Source organism: Xyrauchen texanus, chromosome 32 (assembly GCF_025860055.1).
Source record: "Xyrauchen texanus isolate HMW12.3.18 chromosome 32, RBS_HiC_50CHRs, whole genome shotgun sequence".
Classification (NCBI taxonomy): Eukaryota; Metazoa; Chordata; class Actinopteri; order Cypriniformes; family Catostomidae; genus Xyrauchen; species Xyrauchen texanus.
The window spans coordinates 18,501,028-18,524,541 of NC_068307.1; the positions used below are offsets into that span (position 1 = coordinate 18,501,028).

The window sequence follows — 23,514 nt, forward strand, 5'->3', positions numbered from 1 at the left end:
CTAATCTCACAGTCACCACTCACCGTGCCTGAATTTACATATTTTTTCTTCTTCATCTTCTTCTTTGGATTCACCACCTAGGAAAAATCAGAAAATCAATTGGTTTAAATGGATAAAAACAGCCTTTTCCTCAGAGAATGGTTTCTCAGATACAGATCAATACATGATTTTCTCTATTTTTTGAGAAGAAAATACCGCCTCAATGCTTGGGTGCTGTGGTTGGTTTGCATTACATTGCTATGTGGTTGCTGAGGTGTAAGGTCTGGTCCCTAGATATGGCTCGAGTCCTTTCTTTAGTATAAGTTTATGTTTTTTACCCAATTTATAATCCACCAAGTGAAAACCATAAGTCCAATCAATCACTTACAAAAGTAGCAGCTCATTTCTCCTCAACGAGCTGCATAATTTAAGGTATCATTCATATCCGTAGTATATCCATAGTTGAATTATGATAGGCCTATTTCATATTGCATCAAAGGCAATAAGTATTTGTTTGGTTCCTTATTAATAGGTTATGGGGCTTTTCCACTGCATGGTACAACTCGACTCTGCTCGATTTTTGGGGGTTTTCCACTGTGGATAGTACCTGGTACCTGATCCTTTTTTTATTACCACCTCGGTTGAGGTTCCAAACGAGCCGATACTAAATGTGACATCAAAATCCTGCAGATCACTGATTGTTCAGAGAGAATCGTCACTACCAGCATCACTGGATTTCCGACACGTGACATCAACCCACTAGTTTTAAAGTTGGCAACAGCGATAACAGTATCATTTGTTCATGCGACTTTCGAATTGTGAAAAAAGAAACGGCTGTGCGCAAAACCACAGCATTGTCAATAAACGAGGTGCAGACGGTCCACTCGTTAGTGATGAGCGAAACGAAAAAGTCTCTCAGGAAGTGTATCAGCTGTTGGCCGCACACGGCTACCACCAGACCTACCAACAGTGTAGGGGAAAGGTAAAAAAACTTAAGTGACTACAGAACCATCAAGGAAAAGTGGAATTGGTTCAACCAAATGGACGCCATCTAAACCGGCGAACAATGGGAGGGAGAGCGCCCTGGAATCAGCCATGATGGAGGATGGTACATTTTGTTATGTTAACTCTATACTCTGCTTGAAAGCTTCACTTTATCTAGTTGACCAGCTACTGGAAGCTTGCTTCTAAAACAACCAGGCCAATTTAACTGTTACACTTGTGTAAAATCACCATGTTAACAACTGCTTTATGCAGCACAATGAGCTAGTAGCTAACAGCTAGCAGTTGTGCTATTGTTTTGGTCAGTTTGTGCGTGTTTAAGATGATGTCACCGCAGTAGAGGCAGCGCAACTATGATGATCAGCCTATAATCCCAGCCACGTTGAGATGGCACTAAACTGCAGTGGAAATGCAAGCTCTGAAAAGTAAAGCAAGTAGTGCGTAGCCACACGGTGCTGCGTAGGAAGAGTGTTCGTATGAATCTCGGAAATTCGGAAAACAACAGGTTGACTTTTCTTGAGCTAAACTCGGTCTGTCTTTACTAAATCATACACCAGATCTCATCCAAGGTTTTGTTTAAGTCTCAACCATACAACATCAGCTCCCAAAGAGACACTATGGCACTTTCATTAGCCCTGATTGCACAGCTCCCAACATCATTTTTACACACCTCCTGGATCATCTGGCATGAAATATTTTCTAATGTGTTGTCAAGCAAGAACACATTATACATACAGTAGAGGGACAGGGAATGTTTGATACAATCCTTTGGGTAGGGGATGGTAAATCACTGTAATAATTTACAATCCTGGGAACATGTTTATACAAATCACTATTTTCATGCTTCCCAAAGGCGTAAATAGCTGTAACATCAAAATAACAAAAAAATGAGACACGTGGATATCTGCTACATTGGATAAGGACGAGAGTATGAAAAAAATTTATATATATAAAAGTTAAAAACAGAACAAAAAAAGTCATTAATGCATGGTATATGCATTAATATGATTAGAGAGTGGAGATCATAGGTTATTTATAAATAATCGGAATTTTTTTTTGAAATCGTCCACCCAAAAATGAAAACTCTGTCATCATTTCCTCGCGCTCATGTCATTCCAAATGCAAATGGCTTTCAACCATCCATGGAACATAAAAGGTGCTATTTTGCATAAAGTCCCGGTTGCTTTTCCATAAGCACAAAAACAACAAAAAGCACTATAAAATTATCATAAATGTGCTTTACATAACCAGGTCCTCTGAAGCAATATAATAGCTTTCCATTGTAGCTCTCAAATCTCATTCATGTTCATGTATACTCAAATATGGCAGTGGTTCTTGAGTGTTTCATGACCAATCATCACTGACGTCAAATATGCTGTGACATTGACACAGCATGTTTTAATGTATGTAAATTAGATTTGAAAGCTACGGTGGAGGAGAAAATTTCAGGAAATAGTTGTTTTTTCATCTTTTTGTCACATGAAGCTATTGAATGTGTTCAGAAGATTTGGACCATTCAAAGTGGTACATACAAGTTGTATGAACCCCTTTATGGGGCTTCTGTGGTGCTGTTATTTTTGAAGCTTGACAACCCCAGTACAGGCATATTTTTGCTAACAAGAAATTATTACGAAAACTAGCAGTGAAACTAGATGAAAACTAGCAGTGAAAAATTAAAATGGGAATTTAAAAAAATATATTAATAAAACTAAAGTGAAACTATGATGTTTAAAGGCATGCTAATCTGGGGAGGGGCTCTGGACAACACTACAATAAATCACCATGTGCATATCGGTGACGGATAATGATGGAGCTGCTGTCTGTGAAACATTGCAAAAACAGCACAACAGAAATTACAGCCTCATATAGTTGATCTCAAACAAAACTTATGCATATATTTCATTCCATGAACCTCAGAAACTTTGGCAAAAAGTGACTACTGTGCAGGATGTCTGAAACAGGATGTGTGATTCCAGTGTACACAGCTAAAACGAATCGGTTACCTTATGTAACCTCGGTTCTCTCTAGAAGAGGGAACGAGTATTGCGTAAGCTAGCTTACGCTACGGGAAAGATTCATCTTTTCTGAGATATTGAAGCCAAAAAATTATCCTTAATTTTGTATCCATTGTCAACGCAGTGCAGCAACTGCATACCTTGAGCGGGCTAGCTAGCGAGCTCATAGGTTGCTCTGCGGCAACTGCTGCAGCCTATAGACGAACTTGAGTGAACTTGCGTCCAATGACGAGGCCCGCGCCGTCACTGCATCAAAGCCCGCCAAAATGGCCGTGGCTAGAGTGCATATAAGCGTAATTTCGTAGGCTGGAACCCTGGTTTTCATTGAATGCAGCAAAAATCGCTCGTGGCGCGAGCACGGCCGGCTACGCAATACTCGTTCCCTCTTCTAGAGAGAACCAAGGTTACGTAAGGTAACCGATTCGTTCTCTTACGAGAGGTTCTCTCGTATTGAGTAAGCTAGCTTACGCTACGGGAACCCATTGTCAACGCCGTCGCGCCAAGCATCCACTGCATGAGCCCCGGGGTGGGGGACCTGGGGAGCCCTTGTGAGTGGGGGAATAATATTTGGCCGGCAAGAGTGCGGGCCAGTGTGTGTGTGTAATACATAAGCACATAGTGGGAAGGAAAAGACAGAGCGGCGGTGCCGGTCTGTGTGGAATGTGTCCCATCAGTGCAGCTCACCAGGGGAGCTGTAGCGTATTAAACCGCTAGTAGTTTCACCTGCAGGGCGGGCACTTCCAGATTGTAAAATCTGACAAAGGTGGAGGGGGAAGCCCAGCCCGCTGCCACACATGTCGTGAATGGAAATCCCGCTGGACCATGCCCACGAGGAGGCCATGCCTCTAGTCGAGTGAGCCCTAATGCCTAACGGGCATGGTAGGTCTTTTGACGTGTACGCGGCAGCAATAGCGTCCACTATCCATCTAGACAGTGTCTGTTTCGAGGCGGCAAAACCCTTGGTGCGCCCTCCGAGCGAAACAAAAAGCTGCTCAGAGCGTCTGAAAGAGGCGGAGCGCGCAGTATACAATCTCAGTGCTCTGACTGGGCAAAGGAGATTGGCGTCGCGTTCGCTATCGGATGCTGGCAGCGCCGATAGGGAAATGATTTGTGCTCTGAAAGGAGTACCGATCACCTTGGGGACATAGCCGTGTCTAGGATTTAAAATGACCTTGGAGTCACTTGGTCCAAACTCAAGACACGCAGCGCTGACAGACAGCGCGTGAAGGTCTCCCACACGTTTAACTGATGACAGGGCAGTCAGAAAAACGGTTTTGAGTGAAAGGTATTTCAAATCCACGGATTGAAGCGGTTCAAAAGGGGGGGCTTTCATAGCTTCGAGAACTACGGAAAGATCCCAGATAGGAACCGATGGGGGGCGCGGGGGGTTCATCCTTCTAGCTCCCCTGAGGAAGCGGATGACCAGCTCGTTTTTTCCCAGTGACTGGCCGTGCAGGGGTTCAGCGAACGCTGCAGTGAGAATTCTCTTCTGACGCAAAGAGGTCTATCTCTGCTCTGCCGAATATACTCCATAACTTCTGGACTGTTTGAGCGTGCAGGGACCATTCCCCTGGGGAAATATTGTCTCTGGACAGTCTGTCTGGGCCGCCGTTCAGGTGGCCTGGCACGTGCGTCGCCCTCAGCGAGCGCAGGTGGCACTGGGACCAACTCAGTATGCGTTTTGTCAGATGGAAGAGGTTCCTGGATCTGACACCGCCCTGACGGTTTAGACCAGGACGTGGTGACCCTGAATGACCGGGAGGAAGCGCACGAGCGCGTACTCGACAGCTATCATTTCCAGACAATTTATGTGAAGGAGCTTTTGATACCATTCGGCCACTGCCCAGGGCTGCAGAGCTGAGATACAGCTCTGAGTCACTCTGATTGGCTGGCGGCCCATGGCCCAAGCCCGGCGAGACGCGCGGGTGTTTAGCCAATGCTGAAGCGGGCGCATGCACAGTAAGCCCAGCTGAAGTACTGCTGCGGCTGAAGCCATGTAACCTAGCATTCTCTGAAATTTTTTCAGAGGCGTGAGGCTGTTCATCTGAAAGGACGCGGCTAGTCGCTTAACACGGCGCGCGCGCTGTGTAGATATGCGAGCCGTCATCGCCATGGAGTCTAGTTCTATTCCAAGGAAGGAAATTGCCTGACTGGGTTGTAGTGAGCTCTTGGTCCAATTGACTGCAAGGCCCAAACTGTTCAGATGACTGAGGAGAACTGTCCTGTGAGACAGAATTGGTCTGAGGCCGCCGTCTTTCTTGGGGACAAGAAAATAACGGCTGTAAAACCCCGACTCGCTCAGAGAAGGTGGCACTCTCTCTATGGCCCTTTTGCACAGAAGGTTTGCTATTTCTGAACGAAGCATGCAGGCTTCTTCCGTGTTCACAGTAGTTTCAAGCCGCGCTCTGAAGCAGGGAGGGCGGCGATCAAACTGTAGCAAATAGCCCTGTTTTATTGTGCTTAACACCCATTTGGAAATCCCTGGGATAGCTTTCCATGCTTTGAAGCGTAACGCTAGAGGGTGAATGGCCAAGTCGCCCTGATTGCCGCACACAGCGAGCTGAACAGAATGTGTGAGCGCGCTTACTGTGCTTATGCATGACTGCTCGCAGACAGCAGGGACAGGCTGTTCTGTGAGTGACTTCCCGATTGAGGTGAATGGGGAAAGAGTCACATCTGTGAAGTGATGCGCGAGCATAGTCACGGGCATGGGACTTACATACAGAGAGGTGTTTGCTGGCCGTGTGACAGAGCGGGCAGAGAAGGGCGCGCGCACGGATTCGGTGGGCGCGTTTATTGACTCTAACACTCGAGCTGGCTGTGCCTGCTTTATGTGAGTGGGCTCTGATAGGGACACGGGAAGTGTAATGCTTGTGTGTAGGGGTGAACACTGGATTGTGGGCACATTTTCTACACATAAGGCATGTTTGCTTTTCACAAAATTTCTTTTGTTCAGCCGTGAAAGCGGCATTTGAGTGCAGGCAAGCGGGCAGTATCACCGGCTTGTTGGCTGCTGAATCCACCATTGCAGTAGCCTGAGAGAAGGGGACTGACAGGGGCGAAGCTTTGACGATGGTCCGGCCGTGGCGGGACTGAGCCGTCGTTTCCTTAACAAAGCTAGGAGGACTTCGGTTGCTCAGGTTTCAGCGCAATCTTAGGCCGAGGCCCGCAGGGGCGGCGGTCTCGCGGCGGCTGTCTGAGCGCGTTCTAGGGCGGCCGCCCTGTCGATGCTGAGAAGTCTGGCTTTGCTGAGCTGGGCGCTGTGAAGAGGCTCGTGCAGGAGGCTGGTCACGTGGGCGGCCTGCAGAGGAGCTAGCGCGACGAGGCAGGAAGAGATTCATGGCTTGGGTGGCTTTCTGGACTTCCAAAAAACGGTCAACAATGCCACTCACCGCGGAACCGAAGAGACCGGACGGAGAGAGCGGCGCGTTGAGGAACGTGGAGCGCTCAGCTTCTCCCATATCGGCTAGTGTTAGCCATAGGTGTCTCTCGGTCACAGTCAGCGGCCATGCACTTCCCTAGGGCTTGAGCTGCAGCTTTGGTGGCGCTGAAGGGCGAGATCCGTCGCGCTCCTTAGATCTGAAACAGCCTCTGGGTGCCTGCCTTTCTCATCCCATTCTCAGAGAAGGTCCGCTTGGAGGATCTGTAAAGCGGCCATGGAATGCAGAGCAGATGCGGCTTAGCGGCGGCGGCATAGGCACGGCCAACACAGGCGGAAGTAGTTCTGCAGACCTTAGACGGGAGCACTGGCTTAGACCGCCATCTCGCGGAGGGCGGGCAAAGGTGTGCTGCTACCGAATCCTCGACCGGGGGGATGGAAGAGTAGCCCCTCTCGGTGGCGCCGTCCACCAGAGCAAGAGAGGTGGAGACGTGGGATCGGTTCCTGGCCGAGAGAGGCGCGTTCCACGATTTAGAGAGCTCGGCGTGGAGTTCCAGCAGGAAGGGCGCGGCCCGGCCGTGGAGCGCGCGGCGACGGCTCTGAAGAAAGCAGCCGTCGAGTCTGTTGGGAGCCTGCTCAGAGGGCGGTGACCACTCGAGCCCGAGGCGGTCGACGGCCTGTGTGAGGAGGCGCGTTAGTTCTTACTCGACTCCATCGCGGGTCCTGCTGGATTCCTGGGCCGAGGAGGAGGCTTGGGAGCCTGACCACTCCTCGCTGTCCGAAGCCATGATGGAACAGCAGCCCTTATCCTCCGCCTCGTCATCCGAGATGGCAATAGTGCGGCCGCTCGGCGGCAACTGTGCGTCCCGGGAGGGCGGGGAGTGTGAAAGCGAGGCTCGAGGGAGAGGCTCCGGCGAGGTAGTCGCTTCTAACACCGGTTCCGGCAGCCTTTGGGAGCGGCGCTTTTTCTGCGCTGGCGAAGCGAAGGCGCTGGCGGCTTCGGTTTTGAGTGCTTCGAGTCGAGCCCGCAGGGTCGACATCGGAAGCTCCTCGCAGAGGTCGCATCCGCCGTCAGCGAGGGCGAGCTCTGCATGTTCCAATCCCAGGCAGAGAGCGCAGATGTGGTGGCGGTCTCCGGCGCTGAGAGGGCCGCAGCATGAGGCGCAGGTGGTGCGAGGCATCTTAAAAAAGACGCTCGTTGCTCTTTTTGTGAAGTTCGCTGAGGAACTTGCTTGCTCTAAAAAGGATACGTCGCCAGATGGCGCAGCTCGCAGGTAGGCTGAAGGTGGCGAAGACGGCCGGCTTCTTCGAGCGCTGTCCAAGCTTGCTAGATGCCCTTCGAACGGCGACGAGGCTTCTGCAGTTCAGAGACGCGAAGAGCTTCACTGAATAGATGAAAATCAGGGTTCCAGCCTACGAACTTACGCTTATATGCACTCTAGCCACGCCCATTTTGGCGGGCTTTGATGCAGTGACGGCGCGGGCGCCTGTCATTGGACGCAAGTTCACTCAAGTTCGTCTATAGGCTTCAGCAGTTTCCGCAGAGCAACCTATGAGCTCGCTAGCTAGCCCGCTCAAGGTATGCAGTTGCTGCACTGCGTTGACAATGGATACAAAATTAAGGATAATTTTTTGGCTTCAATATCTCAGAAAAGATGAATCTTTCCTGTAGCGTAAGCTAGCTTACGCAATACGAGAGAACCTCTCGTAAGAGAACATGGTGTGGAGACGTCAGGTTGCTAAAACTTTACAATAAGGTTGTACTCGTTAACATTAGTAAATGCATCATGCACAAACAAAGAACAATATTTGTATAGCATTTATTTATATTGGTGAATGTTAATGGTAACATTTACCATACATTAACTTAAATTTGAATGTTAAAATCTGCAAAGTATAAATACAAATACAATCTTATTGTAAAGTGTTACAGATAAAATGTTGTGGGGTTATATGGATAAAAACTAAAACTATACTAAACTAAATAAATTATATAAATGTTAAAAAAATACAATCTAAATAAAAACTTTTATGCTCCTTTAATTTAAATTAAAAAAGTAAAATTAAATAAAATAAAAACTATTGAAATTTTCAAAACTATAACAACCCTGTTCCAGATCCCAATCACTTTCACTGTATGAAAATGAGCAGCCAGGACATTCTGCAAAATACCTTATTTTATGTTCCACAGAAGAGAGAAAGTATTTGGAATGCCATGCGATAAGATTGAGTAAATTATTTTGAAAATAAAAATACATTTTTACTTTTTGGTGAACGATCCCTTTAAGACATTCAATGTCTCTGAATATATCATATATGCAAAGTGCTTCATGTGCATTATCATATTATGCAGTGTTGTTGTTGACACCTCACCTCGTATATGTTGAACTGGCTCTGACCTCGGGCTAACTCTCTGTAGCTGGTGGTGAATTCACCAATGAAATCGTGGCTGGAATGTTGGAAGATGCACAAATTTATTACAGAAAATACTATGCATCACTCTTTAAAAAACTCTCCTTTTCTTTTTCTATTTCAAATTAAGAGACCTATGACCCAAGGATTCATAGGCACAAAAACTATATATGCAATGTATAGGGGTGCCATACAAAGGGGGCATATAAAAGGTTTTATTTAAATTGTTAGACAAGTATTGTTCAGTTTTATTACTGTGGGTCTTTGAGGGTTAAGCATATCAAAAGCCAATCGTCAACTCACCTACCATCACGGTCCCAGTCATATACTTCAACTTTGATTGTTCTGGAAAACAAAACAAAAAGCAGGGGGGTATCCAGGTGTGTTTGAAAGATAAATGTATAACTCTGAATACTTCACACAGCAATTTCAAACATGAAAGTTAATGGTGACAAAAATCAGCCTTTCCCAGGAAATAATGAACCGTATGTTGTGTTGATTCATGGGATTACTCGGCTAATCACTTATGCACAAGACTTTCACTGAACATATTTCAGCGCAATTTGATTGGTCTCTTGCTGCTAAAGCCTAAATTGAGACATCAGACACAATTAAATGAAAATAGTGTGGGTTGGTGAGCACGTCCATGATGCAGGTGTTTGATCAATGCCTTCAAGTTTGAGAGAAAAAAAAATGCTAGCTACTGCTCATATATTAATGAGGATGAACACACTCTCCTAAAGCATGCTCATTAGCAAAACCAGCTTGTGCACTGAGAGGATTTTCAGAAATCTCTATAGATTAGCGAAAAACATTTCTCTTGTTTACTTCCTTTCTGCTCACCATCCAAGACTCCCACGCAAATCAGTACAGACGTTTATAGAAAAAGTTAATAATTCTTATCATTACACTAACAACGTCAATGCTCAGAGGACACAATGTTTCCGGAATACAAGCACAAATGTCCTGGGGTGACTGTAATAGTTCAGCTGAGTTATCCTGATATTTTATTCAGGGGAAGCTATTAAGTGGGCTAATATGTCCCCTGATGTCTGTAAATTTGAAAAGTGTACACTGAGCAGTTGCAGAGGTAACTGCTAAATTCATACAATGCAACTCAACCTATTTTAAAAGAAGGTTATTTATAAAGTGCTGGCTGTGAATAAATCATATGATTAGGTTGACAAAGTCAATAGTCAAATTCACACATGAAACCCACTAAACTGATAAACATCTGCTATTCCTTCGTGATCTCATGAGTATTCGTAGGCATTCTTACATCAAATGTGTTTCTAGCACATTTACATACGCTAACATTTGCATAGACACCGAAAGGCACAATATTGACTAAATATTGACAAAATCTGTAAATCATTTTACATTTGAACAACTATAGTGACGTTCAAATGTTTATGAATCATTACTGAATCCATAAAAATTGATTCTGTCACTATCCATCTAGACAGTGTCTGTTTCGAGGCGGCACATCTGTCGATTTTATTGTATTCATAATTTATGAGATTAATCAAATGTTCAATTCCATCCCATTTAATTAATGCAGTTGATGAATACAGTTTCAATGGTTTCTTCAATTTCGGCTGCGGTCAAAAAAAAAAAAAGGTCCACTTTTCCAGCAATGTAACAATTTCTTAAAGCTGAAGTCTGAAATTTCTAGTGCCACCATATCGAATTGCAAAAATAAACAATGTTTTCGAAACAGCTTTCTTAATACGGCCCTTATCTGCAGACTGAATATGCAGTCAGACAATCCCGCCCCCAATTTACGGCATGGTTGACTAACGTCGTTGGGATGGGTCTAAGTGGGTCACGCAAAACAAACAGGAATTTTTGTGCCACACAGACAGTGTTTACAGTTTTCAAGAAAATTAATCTGAAAATTAAGGGCTTAATTATAGTTGTCTCTACATATTATGCTGGGATAGAAGCAAGTATTTCAACAACGGAAAAGTTACATAATTCAGCTTTAAGAAGGGAAATTGCTGTAGTTGATTTGGAATTTTGCTAATGGTTTCTGTTCATACACATACATGAACTCAAAGTGGAAAAAATCTGTTAAATTAATGGAAATAGCTGTATGTGTGAAAGCGACTATTGTTTAGAGGACACTGAATAATACCACAAATGAATGTCCTTGTGTGAGTGCATTGGCTCTGCTGAGTTATCCTGATGTTTACTTTGAGGGAAGCTAATCAGTGGACTAATATGTCCCTTGATATTAGCCCACTCACTAAGCACATTTTAAAAGGCTAATAGGCGAGATTCATAAAGGGCACGTTGCTTTCCCAGCTTGAAAAACTTCCCCCCCCAACTGTCGTTTGACTAGTAGGCAAAAGTTTTGCCCACTTCACCAGTAAGGCATAAAAATGCTCATCCTTCTAAAGTGAATACAAAATATCACAAAATATCCTGTAGTCGAGGAAGGCATCAAAATATTCTCCCTCCAAGGAAATGTGGGTGGTAGCATCCTTTGACATTCGTTATCTTCAAAGTTGTGAGTCAGCACCTCTCTGAGTATCTGTCACCTGGGTGTCATGTTCTCTGACAGTAAGAGAGTACAGCTGCCAAGAAGGCTCCCAAGGCAGCTGTCTATCAAGCCTTGCAACAGAGGAAAAGAAAATAGATTGTGCTCTGAGCCCAAACAGTAAGGGGCGAGGGTAGGAGGCGGGGAAGGAGCTATGCAGATGGGTTTGAAGGCTGGAAGAATACAATTCTGGGCTGTTTTGAATTCTCTTGCATTGACCTCAAACCAAAATGTTGCTTTGAATTCCTCCTTGCTGCGGGCATTGCGCTAACATTTGAGAGGGGGAAATTTTGTTGTATGGGATTGGATATTCACACCAAATGTCAACATCACCATTTTTTGCAATAGAAAGCTGTAACAGTTTCTTGGTAAAATAATGAGTTGTATTTTCAAACTCTGCATGACAGTCATTGCAAGTGAAACCTGTCAAGTGAAACCTCTGGCAATTTCAAAACTTTTACCTTAAAATGAAGCACATTGCTTCTCTGCAGTTTATTCTTAGTCTTAAGAAGAATATCTGTGATTAATTTAATTAGTGTCACAAATTAATTGACATCAGAATAAAAATATGGAGACGTGTGGGGAATGTTTAGTGTCTGCTTTCTTTAGGCTTTAAATGCACACTGACATCTATTTTAAAAGGCTCTGGAGTGGGGGCCTAGGTAGCTCAACGATTATTGAATCTACCACCCCTGGAGTTGCGAGTTCGAATCTAGGGTGTGCTGAGTGACTCCAGCCAGGTCTCCTAAGAAACCAAATTGGCCCAGTTGCTAAGGAGTGTAGAGTCAAATGGGGTAACCTCCTTATGGTCATAATAAGTGGTTCTCGCTCTCAATGGGGCACGTGTTAAGTTGTGCGTGGATCGCGGAGAATAGCATGAGCCTCCACATGCAGAGTCTACGCGGTGTCATGCACAATGAGCCAAATGATAAGATGTGCAGATTGATGGTCTTAGAAGCGGAGCACCTGAAACTTGTCCTCCGCCACCTGGATTGAGGTGAGTAACCGAGCCACCATGAGGACAAACTAAGTAGTGGGAATTGGGCATTCCAATTTGGGAGAGACCGGAATAAAAACATTTTTAAAAGGCTCTGGAGCTTCCTTCCGTCTAAATAAATAACATGGACCATGTACTGATGATTTCCTCTTTGGGAACTTCATTCACAGATATCAGAGCACTCCCCTGGGGCCAAAGCAGATAACTGCCTGCAGTGCCATCACACCATAAAATAATTTATCTTCCATATACAGCATATACACCATCCTGGTATATTCCCTGCTGTTAACACTCCTTCATGATGTGTATGGCCTGTCAAAGATACAGCCATGCCTGGCAGGTGGAGTGCCAGATGAGCCAAAGCAGACTGCCAGATACAGAAAGAGAAAAGTATTTGTATGTTTATAAATAAAACAGGCTGCCTCTGTTTTTGCAACTTAGAGTTAAAGGTGATGTGTGTAATTTTTTTTAATTCTTTTTCAATTTGAAAGTTTTTTTTTCTTATTCCAGTTAAATATGCAGAGACAATAAGTAAATCATACATAGGTTTATACCGTTGAAAAGTGTAAGACTTGTGGCTCTTCAACATTGTTCTGTTTGTTTAAATAGCATGACACAGTAACATTTGCTCAACTAATGGCATGAGTTTGGGGAAGGACTACTTTTTTTTCCAATCAAGTATGGGAGAGTGTTTGGAGAACTTTTTGTCATTTGTTATTAACCTTGTCATTATTTTTGTAATTTAGTTTGTTGATGATGGTAGTTTTTCCAGTTGTAGCTCACTATTTGAGGTGAAAGTGTGCAATTGCTGCACCACAAGTCACACTAATGGGATTGAAACAAAGTTGCTTGTTTACAAACAGGATTCCCTAACTTTCCACATGCCATTGAAGCATCTGGACAAATCAGACACACAATTATTCATTATTTAATGAATAAGCCAACAGATGTCTCAAGACTGTAACAAGCAAATATCCAAGTAGGCACAAGCCGACTCCATTATGTCTGTTCCAACACTGATCATTATCAAGCCTTTACACTGTCTTTACAAGGTCCAGCAACTAGTGGACATCAGTGACATTCTAAGAAAGGGAGATTAGCTGCATGCCAGAGCAAACTTTCCACCATAAGAAATGGACTCAAAGCCCAGAACAACAGACTTTTCTTCATTAAATTATAGACAAACTGTCTATAAATTTGCATGTATATCTCCAGGACATTGTGTATAGGATCATTACTTTCTTGTAAAGTGTTTGTGTACTGTATACTGTTTTATGCATGACTTATGACAAGACTACCAGCTAATGTAAAATTATTTAGTATCATGTTTCCTATCAAATGAATCCTTGTGTGACATCCTGCACATATATAATATAATATCCTGCACATATATATATATAATCCTGACAGCATGCATTGTATGCTTGCTATATTAATCGGAGCATAAAGGGGCTTAAACTAACCCTAATCATGCAAATGGGTCAGCTTCCAAACAAAGAAACATTTCCTGCTTGGAAATTGCACCTTTCTCATTGGTCAAGCCAGACTCGAGAGGAGGGACCTCCAGCAGAAGTTAAAAGACACGTCCCGCCTCTTACTCTTTTGCCCTGACTCTCTTCCCTCTACTACTGTTCATGTGGGACCAGGACCATCCAGTCTGACCACGAGGTGGCAGGCCGGCAGGACACAACACCTCAAGCCATGTGCAACTACCTCAACCATGAAGTCAATGAGCACCACAGTTCATCCTAATTTCTTCATTCAACATGGAAGAAATTGGTTGCAACTTCAACAACATCGAATGAATCATAATTCTCTTATTAAATCTAATTCCCTACAGTAGAAATTGTGAGCTGATACAACGAGACGTTGTATTAGGAATGTAATGGTGGAGAATTTTATTCAGGCAAATAATCTAGTTATTTGTAATTTATATAAATTATAACGGTTGTCAAACGCAACTGATTCCATTATAAATTTCCTTACATAGTAAATAGGACTGTTTAATTTCATTCCTTGCTCACACATGCTGTTTCCCTTACAAATAATGGTAATGTACACAACACTTTAACCCGTGCAGTGGACATTTATCATACCAAATTCATATATTGGTGTGAGAACCTAGGCAATTTAACTGATCACTGTAAAAAAATAAAAAAAGGACTACGTTTATTATGCAATTTCTCTATACGTAGCCTTTTTCAAGCTGTCAAACCACAAAAATAGAATAGTCAATAATGAATGTTTCTTGAAGTTAGAGGTTTTGTTTTGGGTCAAATTGAATGGAAAACTATTTGAGTAGCACTCAGTGGCTCAGAAGAATTTTGAGTAGTCCCCAAAATCACAGCTAGGTGCTGTCGATGGACACCAAAAGGTGGTGATGCTGTATGACATCTCCCTGCCCCATCTGGTGTTTGACCATCTTAAAGAAGTACCACTTGTACCTTCACAGAGAAGGCAATCCCATAATGTGGGCAAAGCAACAGTTTTGGGACATAGCTTATATTTTTGTAAATCAAGGACAAAGTAATCATCAGAAATGCTGCACCATGCAGTCACCCACACACACACTTGCACAGCCTTGCTTTGTGATGAGTGTGTCTCAATGGAATATTTTAGCTGACAAGGCAGATTTGTCATTATCAAACTAATCTACTTTGCTTTGATGTTTGCTAAACATAAATATAACCATTTACATAAAGCAACATTATCTGGGAGGTACTGAGATTGAGTTTGCCGGATAATGAGTGTAATCAGTTCAATGGAAAGGAGGAGGCGAGAACCGGCTTGAAAATATAAATTATATTTTAATTATAAACTGAAATGATCTCTCTCTCCCGCACAATCCTCCGCAGTTGGCCTTTATCCCTCTCGGAGGCTTGAATAGCCTGATAAGGGACCGGGTGTGTAGAATCACGACCCGCCCTCCGCCCTGCCACATTCTTCCCTCGTTCTCTCAGGCAGGGGAGCCCCCGGCATGATGTATATCCCCCACCCCTCTTTCCCTGGGGGAGGGCGTGCCCCAAGCCCCATCTGCTGGCAGGTCATCCCCATCCACCTGGATGAGGGAGGGGACAAGGGGAAGGAAACAGAAATAAAAATGGGGGGGTACTTCCTGTAACAGTGTAGTACCACCCCCAAAAAACACTGTAAAATTTAAACGAGGGAAAGGCCAACGCGGAGTGGCGGTGAGAGAGAGAGATGAAGAAAAAACACTTACTCGCTAGTTCTCCGATACACCGTAGCTTGTTCCTCGGCCACTCCTCCACCCTCTAACGGACAACAGCCATGCCTCTCTGGGCGGATCGGGGGCAGTCCCACAGCCCCTGGAGAACGGAACGCCCCGCCGCGTTCTTGGGGAAAAGAAGGGGTCTCCCACCGCCCCTGGCAGCGGTTCTCCCGCTCCAGGCAGTCAGCAGCGAGCCCCTCCCTGCTCTCAGACCCCGCCACTTTTCAGCGGCTGGTAGGGGACTCTTCCGTCCCTGGCAGCGGCCCTGACCGCTGCAGGTGGCCGGACTCCTCGTCCCCCGGCAGATGGCTGCTCCGTTGGGGTGGACGGTAGTGGTGAGAACTCTACTACGGCGTATCCCTCCTCCTTCCCAGATTTCGGCACCAGTGTAATCAGTTCAATGGAAAGGAGGAGGCGAGAACCGGCTTCACAATATTAATTATATTTTAATTATAAACTGAAACAAAAGACACAAACACACACATGACGGACATGTCCGTAAACTATCTCTCTCTCCCGCACAGTCCTCCGCAGTCGGCCTTTATCCCTCTCGGAGGCTTGATTAGCCTGATAAGGGAGCGGATGTGTAGAATCACGACCCGGCCCTACCCTCCGCCCAGCCACAATGAGTAATAGAGCATTATTTTCCAACGATACTAACAGGGGCGACAACACCACAAGGCAACATTAGCATAATACAAACATAATGAGTTACATTTTAGGCAATGAAAGAAAGAAACACACTATAAATGCTTTATAAAATTAACAAAACAGCAATCAGCAAATTACCACTAAAGTGATAAAATAAAATTAAAAATGAAACCCACCAGTATAACAGCAAACCCGTTAAGCACAGCTGACGTTCATATGCATCAATTAAATCTGTTTTCATTAGTGATGACCAAGATCACAAATCAGTGGTGTGGGATGTTATGGCAATGAAAGTTCACAGGAACTCCTAAAGAGACCCTTCCAGGGCAATTTACCGCACATGCGCAACCTGCCGTCGCCATATTGTAAACACAGTACAGCTAAGCTAATAGCATAACACAACACAGCTAAACTAACCAGCTAGCAAACTTTTATTGAAACCCCTAAATACGCTACACCACTTACATTCCGTTCATGTGCAATTGTTCAGACAGACTTGTCAATTCCCTACTAAACTGCTTTTTGCAGGTAGTCCCGCACCAAACACATGCAACTGGTTTAGCCAACATTGCTGTGTCAGGTACATTTCCCGTACATCAACGTAACTCACTGCTAAATTACCATAGTATGATGCCTCATTGGAGAAATTAACTAGCTAGTCACAATTGTTTCCTGAAACCATAGTAACTATGTCGCATATCTGTCGAAACACAATATACAGTTTTTGTTACTTATGTTATATGCAGGTTTGGAGTTATAATTCCTGTAGCGACTGAATGGATGTCAAATTATAGCATGTTTACAGACACCTGACAGCAGACATCTGCAAAAACGGTGTCCATGTTTGTGCGCACTGTTATCACTGTTATTTTTACCCACATATTCATGTGGCTTTGTAAATTTCTCCTCTTACGTGGGGTTTCCCTTGCGCATTTGAGCACATACGAACATGCGCACTCTTTAAAAACCTATGAGAATTTTTCTTATGCATTTACCACAAAAGCTGCATTATCTGACAGAAACCAACGTGTAATAAATAGCTTTTTTCCTAATCTCTTGGCCTATGTTTCAGTATGCCGCTATCTGCAAAACCCCCAGAATAAGTAGTTTTCTTTAGTGCATGTACACAGGGTTTTAATTCTTACAGAATGAAAGATGTGGAATGAAAGATACAGTACAGAAGATATTAGCAAAGTCAAATGAGGTTCACATGGCAAATTAACAAGAAACTATGCATCTAACCACAGCTGGAAAGTTGTAGTTCCAATCACACAACTTTTCAATGCTGTATGCTAACGTTGGTAAAAATGAAAATTGTGACTATAATTTGCTAAAGATGCTTTTGCGAAACACATCCATGGTTGAGATGCTCAAACAAACAGAGTAATGTTTTGATAGTGCCACAGAGCCACAGTGTTTACACTCTATTGGAAGTCAACCTATGAATGGCTATAATGACTCAAGAAACCTAATGGATAAAACCAGCATAGCTGGTCACCCACAACACTGGATGCTGGTGTGCTGGTTTTCCAAATGGCTGTGGAAAGTTTTTTTGACTAGTTTAACCAGCAAGAATTGGTTAACCAGCAATACCTGAATAACCATGCTGGTTGACCCATTTTATCAGTTATTGATAGTTTTGGCTATGCTGGACCACCATCTACACCAGCACTGAACCAGCACATCCAAGTTAAACCATCCTAGACCAGCATATGTTAGTTCATCTAGGAAGATGGCAGTTTTAAAAGGTAAATTGAATATGCTTCGCCTCTTCTCTTGAATGTGGAAACCATGAAATGTTGTCATCAAGCCTCAGTTTTTGATTTTGTACGGCATGTGCCACATTTCTGCACTGTATTGCAGTGTGGTGCCTGTCATGAAAGATTAACCCTGGAGAACAGCAAGAGTGTACACAGGCCAGAGCTTTTCAAGTTTAAAATTTTTTGACATGCAGTTCAAATTCCCTAAGCTGATTGGTCACGACAAGGTGGTGATCCTCTTTTTGTTAAATGTGTGAGTGGAAGGCAGAGCATGTAGTCCTTTCCAGGCATCTGTAAATTTTAAATACTGTAGCTACTTAATGAAGTTACACCAACTCTCCTGTACTATATATGTTTTCTTTATGGTCTTAGATCTGTTGTAAGAAAAATATACTATACTAATATATATATATATATAAAATAATTGTACCTACCTTACCTTGTACTTGTCTCTCAAGAATTCATCTTGAGGCAAGTGTTGAGTTCAGCACTGACATTTCATTATTCCTTTGAGGCTTATCACTTTACAGTCAGGTTGGTCTCAGCCTCAAATGGGAAGCCCACAGACCACCCACAGTCCATTTGCTGACAGATTGATGCATATTGCATGCAAAAGTGTTTCCAAAAAACCCAGCAATTTTTAATTATTGGCTGGCTTTATGCAACCTTTGGGAGTTGTGATGCATCAGTCTGCCTGGAAACACCAATGTTTACAAGCTACTGGGTTGAAAACACATTCAAAAGTAGGACATACAGTATATGAAATAGGGAAGTAAGTAACATGTATGTATCTTTACTGCCAAACTGCAAACATCATACATATGTATAGGCTTTATGAGTGATATGTGAAGAGCCCTATTGGTTTTATCAAAGAATGTCAAAGCCACTGGTAGTCTGTGTGTCTTACCTGTCATAGTCTCCATTGCAGAGAGCTCTGACTGGAATGGTGAATGGTTGCCAGACAGGATTCAGGGTGTTCTTCATCACCTCTGTCTTATGGCAAATTGTAAACCTTCATGTTGAGAAAATGGAACGAGACAAAGACAAGGAGACATGGCATAACTCCCGAGGAAACTCTAAATGTGACTGACATCAGCCACCTGCTCTTTTCATCTGATTGTGGTCATATCTGACAAACCATATCTTTTTAATTAATTGCAAAGTTAAAGTAGTGTGAAATCAGTTTATTACTATTGTGTTACCCTGTTTATTGTGTTGGTTTTCAGATTGTTGATATATTCACAGATTTCTGTCAGCCAAGTTTAAAAGGATAAACGTGTAAATATAAATGGAACATTAAAACTGTCTACTTAACATTTATTTATAATTTAGTTTAGCTGCTTATCAAATGCCATTTATGTATAATGTTTTTATTTTTAACTTAAAATATGAAAATGAATGATTAAACAAATTAAAATATACATATATTAATTCAATATGTATATAATGTATATACATTTTTACATAGCTTACAACAGTCTCTCAGTTGTTGCATCATTTCCACCATGACCAGTAATTTTGCCCCCCCAAAAAAAGCTAAGTGTGCTTAGTTAGAGATGAGACAACAGTTTCAGAGAGATAAAATATGAGATATTTAATATGTCAAGAAAAATTGAAATCAAGGTAAATACCACTTGCAAACAGAATACTTTTATTGTCTGTCACTTCTAATCAAGCTGTATTTTTATCAAATTATTTAAAAAAGATTGTTTGATTGTGTGTATTTGGGTTATAGTTGGACATTGTTTAGTAGACAAATTAAATAGACTAGTGAGGGTGTTAAAAGTGTGTGTCAGTGGAGTTTATTTTCTAGAAGTCAATAGGGCAAAAAGTCTCCATAGGTGAAGAAACATCTTTTAATGATACAAATGTTCGGGGTGTACAAGCTAAGAAAGAGCAAAGGTCTCCAACTTTTCTAATCCTTGAAATGGCATTTTAGCCTAATTATAAACATGAAATTTTTTTTTTTACATTTAATAATTAGCCTCTTCATCATTGCCCAAGAGCATCATTAAACACCCTAAAACTTTAAGCATCGTCTGACTCATCCAAGACGTTTTAGTTTTCCACAATATTTTTGCTCTAAAACACAAAATGGGCAAAGCTCTTGAAAGCATGAAACCATGGTCACTTAAGTTAAGAGGCTTTTTGTGGACATACAATAACGCCATTTCATGTTGGTGAAAGAAAAGCCATTTTCAGACCATATATCTCCAGAGGGGGAATATATTAAAATGTGTATTCCAAATGATTCACTGAACCGTACTCTTGAAGCCTATAATTTTATTCTCTTTCCTTTATTCTCTTTCCAGGTTCAATACAAGTTAAGCTCAATCAACAGCATTTGTGGCATATTGTTGAATGCAGTTTGACTTGCTCCTCCTTTTCATAAAAAAAGCATATATATTTGGGTTACATTGTGGCACTTGGAGAGGAAGTGAATTTGGCCAATCCGTAAACGTTAAACTGTTTAAAAATTTTGCCCACATTCAGCTGCGGTGTGAATTTAGCCAAAGGCCTGGTCGAAGCAGTTAACAGACAACTGGATGGGTAAATTATCAGTGAATAATGGACTTCTTTTTAACTTGCAACTAAGTATTTAAATTGATGCTTTTTTGTCATTGGGGGTCTTAACAGCCACATTCACTTTCATTATATGGAGAAGAGTGGCCAGGATTTTTCTTTAGAAATTTGCCCTTTGTGTTCCACAGAAAAAAAAGTCAAATGTGTTTGGAGCGACATGAGGGTAAGTAATGAAGAGATTTTCCTTTTTTTAGTTGAACTAGAGTTTCCCTTTAAATAGACATGAGACACTTACGTGCCATCTTCGTTGCTTCTGTAGAACACCATGAAGGGATCGGATTTCCCAAAAAAGTCTTTCTTGTCCAATTTGTTGGCACAGAACTGCATGGTTGCGCTGTCCTAGAAAGAAAACCCAAAAAAGTTCTAGTCGTTTCAGTTTTTTCTTTCACTGTGTTGACAGCAAAAACACAAAAAGTGCAATGTACTGGTTTGTGCATTGTAATGATTACAATGCAGAAAGAATAGATCTAAAACTCTTTCATCTAATTCAGCTGGGAGAGCAGGAGGCTCATTACAACTAGATTGTGATCTTGAAGACACACACAAGCCCACAAAACAACTAATGAAGTCTGCACACATACTTTTCAGATTAGAGATCTATTCAGTGCAAAAGCTCAGAGTGAAGATATCAGAAAAATAAAAATAAAACAAATATGTGTACATTAAGGGTTGTATCTCTCACACCACTTAAAAGAAGAGTGCTGGTCTCTGATCTGTTTCTGCTTCACCTGTCATAATGAATATGACCATGCCTGGATCACCAGTTCTATGCTGTGGTGGATGATAAATCTGGATGTGAATCAACTCATGCTTGCAATTTTTGGATTGGCCCTCGAGATCAAAGATAAAGCACATTTAGTGTGAAAGATGTGTCTATTTCAACTAGAACAAGGTCATTTGAAATTCTCAATTGCAATCTTAAAGCGACCATATTATATATTACGTTTTTTTTTATAAAGGTTTGAAATATAAAAAAATAGATTTTTTTTTTAGATCTATAGATTAGATTCAACTTTATTGTCATTGTGCAGAGTACAAGTACAAAGACAACGAAATTCAGTTTGCATCCAACCAGAAGTGCAAACAAAGCAGAAAGGTGTAATGTGATATTCAAGTGTAGACAGGTGGTGCAAAGGCAGGACAAGAAATATATTGCAGTGTTATAAGAGCAGAATAAATATGGCTATCTAATATGAGCAGTGTATGAACAATATGTACAGATATGTGCAATGTAGTAGCAGAGACATTAAAAGTATTAAGAATAATATAGATATATGCAGTGTATTAGCAGAACATATAATAAGAAAAACAGAGTAAATATGGATATTCTGTATGAACCATATTATTATAAGATTATAAGAGCAGTAAGAATAAGTGTATGTGCAGGATGAATAGTATGAAGAGCAGTAGAATATGGCTATGTATAGGTGTAATTACAGTATGTATATTTTTAAATAAATAAATAGAACAGAATGGGCGGGATAGGGTAGTGCAAATTGTCTGGGGGGGTTTGGTCAATTGTCACCGGGATGCAGAGCTAGAGTTCAGTAAGGTGACAGCCGCAGGAAAGAAGCTTCCTCTGAACCTGCTGGTTCGGGTGTGGAGGGACCTGAAAATCCTCCCGGAGGGGAGTGGGGTGAACAGTCTGTGGTAGGGGTGGGAACAGTCTTTGATGATGCTGTGCGCCTTACGCAAGCATCGTTTGCCCTAGATGGCTTCGATGGAGGAGAGTGAGGAACCGGTGATGCCTTGGGCAGTTTTCACCACCCTCTGCAGTGCTTTCTTTCCAGGGCATTTTCCTGGTGGGTCGCTGGGTAAATTGGGCCAGCCCATTCCTGTGCAAGTACCGGTGTGATGATAAATTGAGTCCGCCCGATAAATCAAGTCCCCATGGGAGTAACTGTTTGTAATGCCTGAGCAAAATGTTATCATGATAGCATGTCATTGAAGTCTAGGCTAATTGAAAAACACACACAATGACACATCTTTTACTATTATGTGTAACTTATGGTTTAAAATTAATTTAATGTCGTATTTAAAATTATATCGACATACATCATAAAACGATTTTAAAGGATTTCTACTCAGGCAGTAAATATAGTATCAATTAATAGGTCCCTCAGCCAATGGAATTACTGTGACATCAGAAGGAGACCCGATTTTCAGAGGGGAATTGTTTTCTCATGACACTGACCCATCAGATAATATAGACGGCCGCCCTGGGCTCCAACATTCCTGCGCGGACTGCATTACAGAGTGAACAATAGCTGTGCCTCGTTATGAAGGCTGCATCCTCCAGAGGTCGCATTTGTCGGTCGCATGCATCATTGAGGCGGCCTCGTTTCAGGAAAGTGAGTAGGACACTATATTGTGAATAGGGGGGATTTTCAGACACCGCAAGTGTTCCGCGACCAGAGTTGGTGCCCTACGTAGGTTACGTACTCTGCATTTAAAGAGCGGCGGTACTGCAGTACAGAACTAATGATCTAAATACTTACAACACTGAAAACTGTAACTACACTGAAATAAGAATCCACACAGGACTTTAAAAGCTATGAAATAGCGAAAGAAGGCATTAATAAAGCATGATCTTGCTTTGGTTTATATTTCAGCATTATATATAATGTCCTTGTGGTACATTTTCACGTTTTCACTGTAATAATTACTAGAAATGTTTCCAAAACTCTCTTCTCATTGACAAATTCATTAAGAGCTCTTAAAGGGATAGTTCACCCAAAAACTCTATTCATTATTTACTCACTATTTTGCCACCCCAGATGTGTATGATTTTCTTTCATCTGCTGAACTCAAATTAAGATTTTTAGAAGAATTTCTCAGCTCTGTAGGTCCATACAATGCAAGTGAATGTGTGGCAACATTTTAAAGCTAAACAAACAAACATAAGTTAGGATAAAAATAATCCATATCACTATAGTGGTTAAATCAATATCTTCAGAAGTGATGT

At 42.3% G+C, this 23,514-nt stretch overlaps 1 protein-coding gene across 6 annotated transcripts in view; it reads right to left on the reverse strand.

The window, feature by feature from the left end:
• Positions 1-23,514, reverse strand: part of LOC127626165 (copine-5-like) — a 193,592-nt gene that overhangs the window by 30,670 nt on the left and 139,408 nt on the right. For all 6 annotated transcript variants that reach the window (XM_052101754.1, XM_052101757.1, XM_052101756.1 and 3 more), the window contains 5 exons: positions 20,785-20,888; positions 18,874-18,978; positions 9,091-9,132; positions 8,749-8,824; positions 24-77 (listed from right to left, as the gene is read on the reverse strand). In XM_052101754.1, coding sequence (XP_051957714.1) covers positions 24-77; positions 8,749-8,824; positions 9,091-9,132; positions 18,874-18,978; positions 20,785-20,888 — 381 coding nt within the window. The remainder of the gene's footprint in view (positions 1-23; positions 78-8,748; positions 8,825-9,090; positions 9,133-18,873; positions 18,979-20,784; positions 20,889-23,514) is intronic.